General features: G+C 58.7%; 1 protein-coding gene across 1 annotated transcript; it reads right to left on the minus strand.

Annotated features, from left to right (window-relative positions):
- Window positions 1-973: 973 nt before the first annotated feature.
- Window positions 974-2053, minus strand: SMIM32 (small integral membrane protein 32). Its single transcript, XM_036014141.1, has one exon. The coding sequence runs from the start codon at window positions 1933-1935 to the stop codon at window positions 1624-1626; it is 312 nt and encodes a 103-aa protein (XP_035870034.1). The 5' UTR covers window positions 1936-2053; the 3' UTR covers window positions 974-1623.
- Window positions 2054-14107: the final 12054 nt, after the last annotated feature.

The raw sequence follows: 14107 nt of genomic DNA on the forward strand, positions 1-14107 counted from the left end.
TTGGGACAGGAGCCCCGAGGGTCTTGGGCACCGGCTGGGAAGTGGTGGTGAGGAGCCGTGACGTGGCTGAGACTCCAGCCCGAGCACGTGTTTTCCCCAGCCTCGGCCTGGGTCCTTAGACTGGTTCCGTGCCGGACAGCCCCTCACCAAAGGTCTGCAGAATTGTGTGCCGGCGCACATTCTGCCAGAGGCAGGTGCCCCTAGCATTCTTCAGATTCTCAGCACCCCAGTGACCCCCAAATGGTTCAGAACACTGGATTCAGTAATCTCCCAAGTCATTTTTATAGCCAAACATTCTTTTCACTCTAGTGCCCCCCTGAGCCAGGTAACTCCTGAAACTATCTGAAATGTCTATAAAGAAGTGTCCCCAGAATTAGGTTCACTTTAAAAATGGTCAGGGTTATTGCAAGCATTTCTTTCCTTGCTCGGGTTCTTTAAGGTAGTCTCCTCCTGGCGAGGTTTACTCATCCATCGCTTTGGGCTGTGTTCTGCGCTGACCTCCTGCCTAGTGTGGGAGAAGTGGGGAGCAGCTCCCCCATCCTCTGACCCGCGGGCCCACCCTTCACCAGCTGGTTCTGGCCCAGAAATGGCTCTTGGAAGGTTCAGGCCCAGGGAGGCTGAGAGCAAGGGAGAGGGCAGGGAAGAGAAGGGAAGGTCTCCATGGAACCCCGATTCAGGGAATTTTTTTCAGCAGAGGAGGCAGCAAGTCCTCTTTGAGACCAACTCTAAAAACACTTTCCAGAGCAAGTACCGGACTGACGGGCGGGAAGAGCTGGAGAAGAGGGAGTGTCATGAAAACTGCCCTGGACCACAGAGAGGCAGGCGGCGGACTGTGCTGGCCCTCAGGCTGCTCCGATGCCGAGCCCTCATCCCCCTTTCCAAAGTGGCGCAACCAATGAGCAGAGCGATCTCAGCACTGGGTCTAATTCGGTGAGGTTTTATTGCTGAAATGCGGCTCCTGGAGATGTGCGTGCTGCTGGTGGGCCCCCGTGCCTCCACACAGGCTTCCCCTCCGCCTGTGCCTGCAGAGAAAACTGGGTCCTCGGACCAGGGTGGGGCCCAGTGAAACTCCACGTCCCCTCACTTCCCTTGGGGCAAGCTGTCCCCGAGCGCTATCATTCCACAGAAAGTGGCTAAGTTCAGGCTCGGGTCCTAGGGGGTCCTCGGTGCCAAAGAGTGGGGGAGGCGGGGTAGCCGCGGGAATACAGCCACAGGGCCAGCGAGTCTGACAGGCAGATCCCGGCTAGTTACGCGCTCGCCGTGCCGGCCTGTTCCGTGCACAAAGTGAGGCTATCAGCAGACAGCGAGGAAGGCTCCTATGTCTCCGCGGCACTCTGTTCAGGAAGGTCCAGCTGGACCCGCTATCCCGGGGAAGAAAGACTTACAGGGGATTAGAACCTTGGTACCCCGCGGCTACTGGGAGTGGGACCCTGGGCAGCCCTGGCGCTTCCGACTCCTTTTACGCCCAGGTGCCACTCAAAGTCAGGGAGGGTCTTTGGGTCAGGGCGCAGGGTGCCCAAGGGCTGGCAATCCTCTGAGGTCAGGCCCTCCCTGTCCGGCTCACACCTACTGTTCGTGGTGAAACCGGGACACCACGCCCGCCGGCCCTGGCTCTCTGGGAGGTTACACCGGCCGCGTCTTCCAGGGCGCGCGGGTGTCGCGCAGCGAGCGGTCGTGGGGCGGCGCGGCGAAGGCCGAGTGGCGCAGCTGGCAGCCGATGAAGAGGATGACGAGCGCCACGGAGAGCAGCAGCAGGAAGAAGAGCAGCAGGTAGGTGGGCAGGTCGGGCTTTGCGGCCGCTCCGTCCCGCATACCGTGCGCGGTGGCCAGCTCCAGCGGCAGAGCGCCCTCCGCCTTGACCGTAGCTGCCAAGGCCAGCGCGCCGCCTACCGCCGCCTCGGGGCCACCAGTGGCGTTGAACACGTCGCCGTACATGGCTTACGGGACCCCGGGTGACCCGCTCACTGCGCCTCGCGCGGACGGGGCGCCTCCATGGCGCGCCTTCCTGACCTGCTGCGCGCTACTGACCGGCAGTCGGTGCCTTTGGGGCCGTGGCGCCCTTGCTTAGCTCTCCTCCCGGCGGACTAAGGGCCCGGGCTCACCGCAGCTGGACGGCTCCGTGCCCGTGTCCCTCGGGCTTTCCCAGGGTCTCTCCGTCTCCACCCGCGGTACCGAATCTCCCGGTCTCGAGGTTTTACAGCCTCCCTCTTGACTCAGACCTCCAGCTCTGATGAGCTCCGCATTCCGGGGCTCCTGTGGGCTGCAGCAGCGGCGAGAGGTGCCTGGTGAGTAGGACCGCAGCTCCGGTCTCTGCTCGGCACCCTCGGGATGCCCAGGGCACGGTGGTGAAGGCAAGGAGTCCGCGTCTTCGGCGCCACCGCGTCTCGGAGCAGCGCTGCAGACTCGCGATCCTGCCCAGACGCCGGTTGTGTGGCAAGCCTGCCCGCTCCCGCGGGCGCTGAGCTGCCGTCTTGAGCAGGAGACTGAGCGCAGAAGCGGCTTGGAGCAAGCCCTGATTGGGGGGGGGGGGGGGGGGGGGGGCGGGAGGCGGGGGGCGGAACTGGCAGGGGCTGTCCCCTGGGAGTGGCTGGGAACCAATGAGCGCGAGAGAGGACAGGGCTGTGACCGCCCAGCCCAACTTCATAGCACTCACAGACAGAGGGACCCACAGAGGGAAGGAGGAAGGAAAAACTCAGGGTCACAGACTGACGGACATAGAAATGCAGACAGACTTAGCAGAGACGCCAGAGACAGCTGTGGGCAGCCAACCGACTTGGAGACAAGGTTCAGCCAGGCATGGGCACCTGCTTTCGTTCTTCGCGACGTTCGCGTCCCAGCCAAGCCTGGTCTGCCCGGAGCCCCACTGGCTGCTGGGTCTCAGGAGGGCGTGTGGCCTGGAGGGAAGCCCCAGGGCACTCGCAGGCAAGCTGGGACTGGTTGGTGGGCCCAGATGGCTCTCTAGCTGTGGCTTGAGGGTACATGTGCTCTCCTCCCCCACCATGAGCTCACTCACTCAGACCCCTGGCCTGACCAGTTCTGGCACAGGGGCAAGAGGAACAGGGAGGCTGGTGGTGCCCCACCTGCCTCAGCAGCCCTGGCAAGGGCTTGGTGGGCAGCACAGAGGGGAGCAGTTAGCAGGACTGAGAGAGGAAGAAAGAAGGGCGGTCTCTTTTCCTAGGAGTCCAAACTCCTCACTTCCTCTGAGAAACCTTCCAGTCCCGGCAAACTAGAATGGTAGATTAGGAACCAGTGCCCTGGCCACGGCAGCGCCCGCACTTCCCTAGAAATACGGCCGCCCCGGACTGCCCCTGTCTGGCAGGGCTGGACTCGGGAGGCAGGCGAGAAGCCGAGGGCATGGCACAGAAGGAGGTGCTTGCCTTCCAGGTCCTGCAAGTGCAGTGGGGAGCGAGTGTGCCCCCTCCATGTGACACCCTGGGCACCTCACCCTCACCCCCACCCTGTCCCAGCCCTGCTGCCTGCAGGGTCAGCCAAGTTCACAACTGTCTTCCTTCCCCGTCAAGGGGTGCCGTGCACAGGAGAGCTCGGGAGCCCTGGCTGGAGGAGGCGGTGGGCAGATGAGTCAGTTACTCCCCTCTCCCTCCCTACACCATATCCTTGGCCACCCAGTGACTGTGATGTGAACAGCCAAGCTCTGCAGGGCCAGTTTGAGTCACAGATCATGCCCACGAATCCCAGCTCGGCCCAGGACAGACACCTCCGAGAGCTCTTTGTCAGCACTGGCGTCATGGTTCTGTGTGCTGACCCTGCAGGGTGTCTGACTGCTGGCGGAGTGAGGCACCCTCAAGCTCCAGAGGCCATCTCCGGTGGTTTCCTCATAGTCCGGTGGACAGGCTTCTGGGTACCTCCCTGGACTGGGAGGGGCTGTGTGTTGTATGTGCAGGTGGGGAATGGGGTGGGGAAACGGCAGGACCTGGCAGGACACAGCAAGGCTGCTCTGCCCACCTTGGTCTAGTGACTGCCCAGGGTGCTCCACTGGCATCGGACCTCGAGCCCCAAGGCCTGGCTGCTGCTCAGGCCAGCCCTTCCTTTCCCAGATGGGAAAGCTGGCTCCAAGGTGGGCGAGGCTTATGCCTGGTAGCCCAGGACAGCCACCATGGAGCGGTGATGCAGCAGCCCTGGAAGTGGGCCACCTGGATGAGTGGCCTGTGTCCCCTTCTCTTAAGGTTGGACCTATTTTAGACAGTATTTTACGCAGCCAGCAGGATCCCAGGAGACATGATATGAGACCAGGACAGGCCTCTTGACCGACACTGTCAGCCATGGGAGGGTCTGCATGGGGGCTGGGTGGAGGGGACGTGTCCAGGTGAGGCCCCTGCTGCCCCTAACCCCCTGTGTCCCAGTAGGGCTTGACTGTAGGGCTTGTGTGGGGGGAGGGTCTGGCCTGGAATTCCCTCCTGGGGACCTCCCATGTGTCTGCCTAGGGAGTCACATGGCTCTGCTGTCCCCACTGTCGCTGCATTCCACCCATGAGGTCAGGTGAGGCCCTAGGCAGTGGCAGGAAGCTGGGGCAGCTCAGCAGGGAGGTCCGAAGTGGGATCTGAGACTGTGAAATGGGGTTCGGGTGCACGGTGCCTGGCCCTGCTCGGGAAACATGCTGTGAGGGCTTAGGAGGGAGTGGGTATGGCGCCGTGGGGTCCTCGGGAGTCCTCTGCAGAGGGTGGGGTGCGGGCGGCGGCAGGGAGGCCTGCCCTGTAGCTCATGCTGGGGTTTGGGGGAGGGGGGAGCTCTCTGAACCTGGAGTGACTGGTGTGGCCCGTTTCTCCCTTGCAGCTGCTGCTCCAGCATCACATTGAATTTTGCTGACGTAACACAGGCCAGGTCTTGCAGCCTGTGAATGGTAGAGCTGGGACTTGAACCTGGGCAGACCCACTCAGGCAGGCAGTTTGCCATGACCGCTCCCCTCACAGCTGCCTGTGAGAGGGGCACTGCTGTCCCCCGCCTGTTCCCATGGAGGAAGCTGGGGCCCTGAGAAGTGGAGGCACTCTCGAGGTCACACAGCCAGGCCGTGGTACAGGGGAGCCTCCGATTCTGTCACCTGTGCTTGTCCACTGGTCCTAAGTTGCTTCTTTTAAAGGGAAACTTGGCAAAGAGCATGGGATTAAACTGCCTTGCATTTGGTCAAGTCAGAGGGGGTATCTTGCTCTTTTCTGGGGGAGTCGCTTGGTTCCAAAGTGGGGAGGGCACTGTTTCTTTTCCGAAAGATGTTCAGAGCCCCAAGAGGGCGGTCATGTTCCCTGAATGTCCCTGGGCAGGAAATGAAACAAGGCCGGACTGAGTAAATGCAGAGACGGAGTTTACACAGCTTTTTACACAAGCCAGAGCGACCTTCCATGAAGGGCGCTTTGTGTGCCTGCACATTTACATCTTGGAAAAGATTATAAAGGAGCTCAGAGGTTGGCTTTGACAGGCAGAGGTCACAGGCAGGGGCCCCGGAGCGACCTCTTCCCCATCACGCGGTCGCTGAGTGACCCCCATGCCTCCCGCTCCAGCCGTCTGCGGAGAGACCGGGAGAGGGAGGCAGGGGTGCCTTCCCTGCCACCGAGGGGCCATTTGGCTTCTGTCTAATGGAAACTTGGGAGACCGGGAGCATCAGCACCTCTCGATTTCATAGACTGCTGCACTGGCCTATGGCACTTGGTGAAGCTATTTCTGTTTATTCTGCACTCCAGGGGAGTTATTATTAAGCCAGTCAGCATCACCCAGAAGCTGGGGCGGAGACCCGCAGCGTAATGCTGCTGTGTGAAGGCTGGAGTGTGTTGCTGCTGCTTGGCCCCCCCCACCCCCGTGTGTTGGGGGAGGCTGCTGGGCGGGGGGGGGGGGGGGCTGTGGAACGGCTTTCTCTGTCCCCGAGAACACCGAGAACACCAAGGGAGCCCAGGCTTGCAGGCCTTTCTTTTAACTGCCACCCCTGGCCACATTCTTCCTTGTTTTTGTTTTAGTTTTTGTTTTTACAGATGGCTTTGGCAGCCGTAGTGGTTGGAGATTTAAGGTTGAATGTTGGAATGACCATTTTTGAACTCAACAGCCAGGAGGCCAGCCCCGGGCTCGGAAATGAAGAGATTTTCCAAGTGGTGATGGGCGGGTGTAGGCTTGGAGGAGGGGCAGCCAGAGCCCTCGGAGGCTGCAGTTGGTACTAGGTTCTCCGAGTGGGGTCACTGAGAAAGGGCGGGTGGGAGGGGGAGGTGGTTCTGCAAGGGGAGCACTCACAACAGGGCTCCCCTCCTAGAAACAGTGCCTCGCCCTCTGACCCCTGATCCGGAGGCCTGTGGTGTCTCACAGGATCAGGCAGCAGGGTGGAGAGGCAGCAATGTGGTTTGCAGGGCTGCCTGGGGCTGGGACTGGGAGTCTCAGGAAGAGAGGCCTAGAGGGTGGTCCAGGCCACCCGTGTCCAAGGGCAGCACCAGCCAGAAAGACCTAGAAGCTCTGGGGCTGGGAACTTGCAGGACAGGGTGTCACCAGCTCCTGTCATCAGCTCCTGTCTTGGCTGCCTCCAGAGCGAGCTCTCTGGCCAGCCCCAGGAGCGAGGGGCCTGGCTGGGGACCTGCAGCAGGCGCAGGCTTGTCTCCAGACGCTGCCCTGCGCTGGGCTTCTGATGGGCAGGCAGGGGCCTGACTTCCCAGAATTGCAGCGAAGTGGTTCTGGGCCTGCATGGACTGGCATGCCTCCCCAGCGAACTCCCTGCCCCACAAAGACCAGGTCCAGCCTGCAAACAGGTCCTTCAGAGAAGTCTCTGCCTTCTGGACGGGGCCCCTGGCAGCTGGTCTGGGCCTCCTGCAGAACCCAAGTCACTTTTGGCGATAACAGGGGTCAGAGAGGAATGGTGTGTTTCTGACAACATCCACCCCTCACACCCCTCCCCTCCTTCACTTAGAGCGTGCAGGTGGCTTTCCTTGGAGTCGCCACAGAACTTGTCCGCACCACCCATGGACATGAACAATGGTGGGGGACTGCCTGAGGGCATGGGGGGTGCTGGGTGGAGGGGGGCAGTGGGGGAAAATTAGGACAATTGCAATAGCATAATCAATAAAATATAATTAAATAAAAAATAGAGAGGTGGATTTCCATCTTTGACCAGAAAGAGGAGGGAAATTTAAGTTTACAAAAATTGGGAGCACGTTCTGTTAGGAATAATTAGAAATTTATTCCTAAAACATTGTTCCTAATCCATAAAAGAAAATTGTTTTCTTTTTCTCCCAAAGTTTAAACACAATAAAACCAACACAGCAGCAACAAAGCAACTCGGTTTCTCTCCCATAAAGCTCCTGGGGATCCCAGTAGTTTTCAGTTAGGGTAAGTGCCACCCCAGAGACAGTCACCCCGGCTGCAAACCATCCCTCGGCCAGTGTCTAGGGGCAGCTCTCCTGTCCGTCCAGTCCTTCCTGCACCTCTACCCGTGGCGGTGACCTCTTTGGGGGCGGGGCGTCCTGGGCAGAGGGGCCTGCACATGCGCAGTCGGGGCAGAGAAAGGCCCCTGTGCCGAAGCAGCAGCATGTGGGTTATGAAAACTTCTGAGAATGTCCTTTTCGCTCTGTCACTTCTTGACAGGGAGGGAGGTCCAGGGCCTGATTTTTGAGGAAATGAGATTATTTTTAAAAAGTGTTCAGCGAGAGAAATGAAGCTGGCCTTTCAGTGGCATTTTAAAACCTAAATTGGAAACTCCATCAGCATTGCCATTTCATGTTGAGGCAATGGAAACCCCATGCGCTCCCCACCCTGGGGCTCCGCTCCCAGGTCTGAGGCCGACGTGTCTCCACCCTGGAAGGTTTCCCAGGGAGACAGGTGGTCCCTGCACCCCAGTACTGCTGGGGAGGGGCCTCCCCCTCCCCTCAAGGTCTGCCCATGAGTTCTCTGCGAGGTGGGCGAAGTGGGCTGGGTGACTCAGAGTCATCAGACCCTTTCCAGAGGAAGACTTTGAAATGACACTCCCCCAGAAATGGCACTGAGTGGATTTTCTCAGCATCTCAACTGGAACCAGATAGGGAAAACGAGAAGCTTGGGGGTGTGAAGGGCATCTTGGGATCGGACAGCCCGCCATCTAGTGAGGCTGAGCTTGGGTTCCCACACCCAGGCGAGAAAGGCAGCGAGGGTCCCGCCCTCCAGGGGGCCGAGGGCAGTGGGGCAGCTTCTGCAGGAACGGGGCCTGGTTCCTGCTCATGGTCCCTCCTCTCCCTAGTTCCTTCAGATTCACGTGCGGAGCGCTTCAAATCCAGGTTCTGGCCCGGACCTCAAAGATTCCAGCCAAGGATTTGGAGCTGGGAGTCTACATGTGTGTGTGAGTGTGTGCCTGTGTGTGCATGGGTGTGTGTGAGCATTGACCAAGATCTCCCCCTGGTGCTTTTCAGCACCTGAGACCCTTCCTTGAGGCAAATGACAGTCGGATTGTCTCTAGGAAGGAACCACAAGTCTAACAAAGGAATCAAGTGACTTTTTTTTCAGTTTCAAAAGTCTAGGCCTGGATAGAAGGTTTGGAACAGGATGTGAGTCGGGGTGGGGCTGTGGCTGGCACATATGGCACCTTGGGTGAATTGTAGAAAGGTGCCTTCTCCTTGTCAGGGTGTGGGCAGATGTGAATCTCCCGTCCTAAGCCCTCCCCGCAGCGGGGCACACCTGTGCAGTGCAGGTACTGCTCCGCCACACAGGGCAGCCGCGGGGAGGGGCCCGTGTTCCATCTCTGCATGAGAGGAGGTCTCCCCTGTCCTGGGTCAGGGTAGGGTGGGAGGTGAGGAGACGGGCATTGGTGGGGAGACAAGGAGACCTTGGATGTTGGTGTGTCCCCGAGAGGGGCTCTGTCTGTCTTGGGAAGGATAACAGAACCTGGATAGTTTCCAGGATGAAGGTAAAGAGAGAGAAACAATAAACACCTTCCTTGGTGTCATTCTTGAGGCAGAAGCCCTCAGAGTATGGATGGCTTCCCCAGCCCCAACGGTGCGAAGTGGAAGAATAATTCCCACAAGCTCATCTAAGTGTGCTTGGAAGTGCCCAAGAGGATGTAGCTGGCTTTCTCTGGCTCCCAAGACCCCAAAGTGTTTCAAGAAGAGTATGAGCCCTGGCCGGGCATCTCAGCTGGTTGGAGCATCATCCCTAGATGCCAAGGTTGTAGGTTCTATCCCCAGTCAGGGCACATACAAGAAGCAGCCATTAAATGCATCAGTAAGTGAAACAATGAGTCAATGTTTCTCTCTCTCAAATCAATCAAATGGGAATGAGGCTCCCTGCGGCAGTGGGCTGCAGGACTGACCTTTAGGAAGCAAAGAGAACAGCAGGCGCTGGGTGGAGTGGACACCCACACAGAGGACTATGGACGGGATGGCCCCCGCTCATCTTCACATTGTCCTAGCGCAGCTCGGGGTGAGGAGGGGTGTGGACCAGGAGCTGAGACTGGAACCATTTCCGGGGAACAGTTGAGGGGTGGGGTGGGGAGGGGAGGTGGGGAGTGCCTCACAGAGACTAGGGGAAAAATCGTGTAACATTTCGTACCCACTTGGATTTGGAGATTAAGACTGATACAAATATGTCCCGAAACCACAAGTAAATAATGATCTCTGTGTGATGGGATTAAGGGAGATTTTCATTTTCTTTCTGAGTGCTGAGGTTTGTGAAAATTTCTCCAGTAACCATGGTTTACTTTTGTAATGAGAATAATCATGTTTTAAAAAACATTATTAAAAAACCACACAAGTAATTTTCTTTTTTATTTCTCTTCCCTCTCTGGGGTCCTCGGTCCTTAAGTGCTTCCTCCATCATGCTTCCTTCAGACCCTGGCGCCCAGACCTGCCCTGCAGGCCTGACAGGCCCTGATTCACGATGATGACGGTGGTGATGCTGCTGACGAGACAACAGCATCATCAGGACACTTTAATCCTCTCCACACTCACTTGAGAGGACAGCCAGGGTGGAAGGGATAGGCTCATTATTTCTGGCTTCGTGGACATAGATGGTCTCTGCTCTGCTCCAGGCAGGAGGGTCTGCGCTGGCATCTGCTGAGCCAGAGTCTGGCCTTTCCACTGTCTGGGCTGCCGAGGCAGTGCCCTTGCTCGGAATCTGCTCCTCTGGCCCCTAGAGCCCGGCTTGGAGCCTCACTCTGAATCACGAGGAGGAAAAGGCCCACCCTCAGCTGATGGGGCTGTTTGGAAGGAAAGGGAAAGGATGACAAACCTGCTGGGCCCCTTTAAAGAATCCCACCTGGGAGCGACCGATGAAAATAGAACAGGAGGAAGGAGGGGGAGGCTTAGTGAGCTGGAGGGAGAAACACGCTGATTATTAAACAGTGAATTACCCGGGTCTGCTTATGAGCACACTCACGAAGCACATTTCCTCTGATACAGATCGGAAGTGACTCCAGGTCTGTCACGAAGAGTAGGAAGGGGTGGTTAGAAAATGAACGGGCGGATCTCAAAGGTGAGGAGCCAGTCCTGTGTCTTCCTTTCCCCTTTCTGCCAGCTGACAGCTTTCCTCCCTGCATCTCAGGGCAGATTCCCGTCCTCAGGGGGTGGGAGGGGTCCCTCTCCCGTTTGGGATCAACACCAGGACACCCAGGAAGCTTGCTGTCCTCTTCGGGGCAGGTTGTCTGCCTCGGGGTCTGCTCTCTGACTCCATCCAGGTGAGCCCCGAGATCCCAGGACAGAGTGGGGGGGACCCTGCCATGCTCCAGAGCGACATTTCCCCACCTCCAAGAAACAGGAGGCCAAATCCAAACCAGGCCTGGAGAGTGTTATTACCCAAACTCTTATTGGTGTTCCCTGACCATTTACTGAGTTTTCGCTTCGAAATGATGCTGTTTAGTGAGGGATGCGCAGCGCAGGTGGAGCGGGAATGCGCTCTTCACCCCCACTTCTTTCCCGGTGCCTCCGATGCTCTATCCCCCATCTTGTCCGTGTGTCCACATCTCACACATCCTTCCAAAATGGAAGTAGTCCCACCTCCCGGCGGAGCGAGCGAGCTAGAATGCTGGACGGAGTCCCCAGTCCCATTTCCACCACCCACTAGGCAGGCGACTTGAAAACTGCGCCATCTGGCAAGTTGACTTCTAGGGCAGTAGCGTTCAAATATGGTTGACCATCGCAGTTACCGAAGAGTTGCATAAAATGCAGATCCCTAGGCCCTGCTCCTGGTCTGTAGGTCCACATCACTAAAGAGTGTCTTGGGGTGCACAGGCAGGAGGTCTGGGGACCGCAGTGAGAAACACTCGGCAAGGACCATCCCTTCACCCTGCACGGGCAGTGCTTCCACACTTGTCCAGCCTAAGGGCATTCCTCCCATTCGGCGGCCTTCATTGGCACCCACTCCGCACCCAGTCCAGTTCATGGGGCTCGGGGGGCCCAGGGGTTGAACTTCTGGTTCATGGAGGTCCTACTCAGTGAGACCCCTGCACCACCCGAGCTCCCTCAGTGCAAAGGAGATAAATAATTCATCCTGCCCTGCCCACCGCACGGTGTGGTGGTTCCAATTAAATGAGGTAAGGGATGTGAAATCGAAGGCAGTGTTATCATTGCCCATTGGGAGTGACTCACTGACTGCCTCATGACAGCCCCTGCGTATTGTCTACCACTCATTAAAAACCGCACAAGCCTGCCTCGCTGTTCCCAGGCTCCTTCCCCTCCCTCCAGGGAGCCTGCGGGCTCTCCCGGGCGCTGGGAGTCCACGGCACCGACCGTCAGTGTTGCGCATGCGGCGGTGCGTGAGCTGAGCGGATGGCGGTCTTGACGGGCTGCATTCGCTGGTTCAACAACGGATGCGTCCTTCTGCAAGATGGTCAGAGCTTTTTTTTGCGGGGGGTGGGGGGCAGCTGTTGGTGGAAAGATACAGGATTTCTTTCTAGGTGGAGCAAAGCCGACCCGGGCATTTGGGGCCCCTAACACCAGCAGCCTGCAGCTGATGACTGCGCTTGGAGTAAGTCATTCTGTCAGGGTGAGTGGGTGCGACTCCTCTGCTATAGTTGGTCTGAAGATGGTGTGGAAAGTTCCCGAACCATCCCCTGATCCCTTTGAGTTATCTGCTGTGTGGGTAACACAGTGCTTCGAAACTGAGTGGCTTAAAACACTTGATTTCTTTTGGTCCCGTGGCCGACAGTTTTCTGTTCCGTGGCGCAGACTCACGCCTGTGGCTGAGCTCAGTGGGGAGCCGGGCTGGACGGAAAGGACGGAGGCCTCCCCTGCTCCCGCGCTGCCCCGCTCCCGGTTCCCGCAGTCAGTACCCCGGCTTCTCTGCAGCACAGCGGGGCTTGTCTGCTGGGGGCTCGAGCCGGGCTGGCAGGTGCTCCTGGGGCCTTTGCCCGCGCTGTGCTCGCTGGCATCCCATTGGCTCACGGAAGTCACGTGGCCACGCCCAGCGTCCACGCGGGCGGGGCGAGGCCTGGAGGCCTGCTTTGCTGGGCAGCTGAGATCATGGGTTACCACGTTTTCCTTTCCCGGGATGTGGCTCGAACACTCTGTGGGCCAGGACAGCTACCGCGCGGGGGCTTGTGTCCCCTGCGCTCCGTCCACAGGCACGCGGGGCTGAGGCTCTGCCATCCCCTGGCCTTGGGCGCTGCGGCGCGACTCGGGGAGGCAGCGCAGGGCCGGGCTCCTGTGCTCTGCGGGCGGTGACCCGCCCCGGGCCGCCACGGAGGGTCCGGAGGAGACTCAGAGGCCTGGCAGGTAAGCGCTTTGTCGGTTGTTTTTACTCTGGGTGCCGCGCTGCCGCCACCCCTTCCGCGTTGGTTCTGGCACGTGGCTCCCAGGCGCCCTGGAGATGGACCACCGAGCCGTCTGCACTCGCGTCCGTGGGGCTGCCTGTAGGCCTCTGCTGCGGGGCAGAGCCGCACAAGGGTGTGTGTGGGCTGCATCTCCTCTTCCGGTTGCCTGGAGTGCTGGGCACGTGGGCCCGGGTCCCATGCTTGCTCACCTGTGGACCCTCCTCGTTCTGACCGTGTGGTGGGCGCTGGAGTGGCCACCGCACCCTGTGGGCTTGGCACACCTTGGCTGTCCTCAGAGCTACCCAGGCAGCGGCCTGTGACTGCGGTGGCGTCACCTAGGTCCTGTAGGGCGTGACAGTCCTCGTGGCTTCCTCACGCAGCTGTCCTCTCGTTTCAGTCTGAGGGCTCCGTTTTCTGGAAGAGGTCCCTTTTGTTTCACCTCCGGCGACATCTGTCATGTCCTGCGTGTGCAGCAGGAAGGGCTTTAGGAGCTGGAAGAGTGGTATTTCTGCCAGCTGGGAGGAAAACTGAAAATCTGTCCGGAGTGACTGCAGTGCTGATGTACCTGTGCAGACCTGTCCCGCCACCTTGGTGCCGTGGAAACCATTCTCCTCTGTGCTGGCCCTCGGGGACACACAGGCTTAGACATTCCAGAACAAAGCGACCACGGCTGTGCATCTTCTGAGGGGAAGGGCCTCCTCCCTCCCCACGCCACCCTCCCCTGCCCTGTGGCCTTTGCTGAAATGCAGAAGCCACACTCTGTCCCTGCTGTGGGTGACAGACGGTGATGAAGCCCTGAGCCTCTTTGCTTGAGGACGCGTCTAAAAGAACAGATTGGCGCTCAGATGGAACAGTCACCTTCAGCCGGGCGATTGATTGGGCTGAGCAGAAACTGGGCTCTCTTCTGTCCTGTCATTGACACAATCCAAGAGCTACTTCCTCTGTCTCCAGACTGACCCAGCTCAGGTGGGGGCGGTCAGTACTCCCCCGGCCACCACTAGTCTGGAAACTGTGAGTCGGTGGTAAAGATGCTGGTGTTCATGTGACACCAGTGATCTGTGCTCATGGAAAGCAGCAAAAGTCTCCATAATCCAATGCCGAGTTTTATATATGTAACGCAAATGGTTCCCTACCCTGTGCCTGCAAAATGAGGCTGTGTATTTCCTATTTATAGCAGGAGCCTCACTGGTCAGAACTGGTCACCCCCATAGGGTCTCCTGGTTGTTTCTGGAGTCTCTGAGTGGTGACCCCGCAAAAAATGGTGATAACTGTAGTCGCCATTCCGATTGCCTTGGCTCTTTCTCTGCTTCGCCACCCTGTGGCTTGCTGCTGGGACAGCTGTGAAGAGGTGCCTCATGGGGCCCAAACATGTCCTGGGTGCCCATTCTGGATCCTTCCAGAGCTGGAGCCTGG

The sequence above is a fragment of the Phyllostomus discolor genome, chromosome 13, assembly GCF_004126475.2.
Source record: "Phyllostomus discolor isolate MPI-MPIP mPhyDis1 chromosome 13, mPhyDis1.pri.v3, whole genome shotgun sequence".
Taxonomy (NCBI): domain Eukaryota; kingdom Metazoa; phylum Chordata; class Mammalia; order Chiroptera; family Phyllostomidae; genus Phyllostomus; species Phyllostomus discolor.

Coding starts and splice junctions, on each gene's coding strand:
- SMIM32 (XM_036014141.1), bottom strand. CDS start 1,935: ATGTACGGCGACGTGTTCAACGCCACTGGTGGCCCCGAGGCGGCGGTA.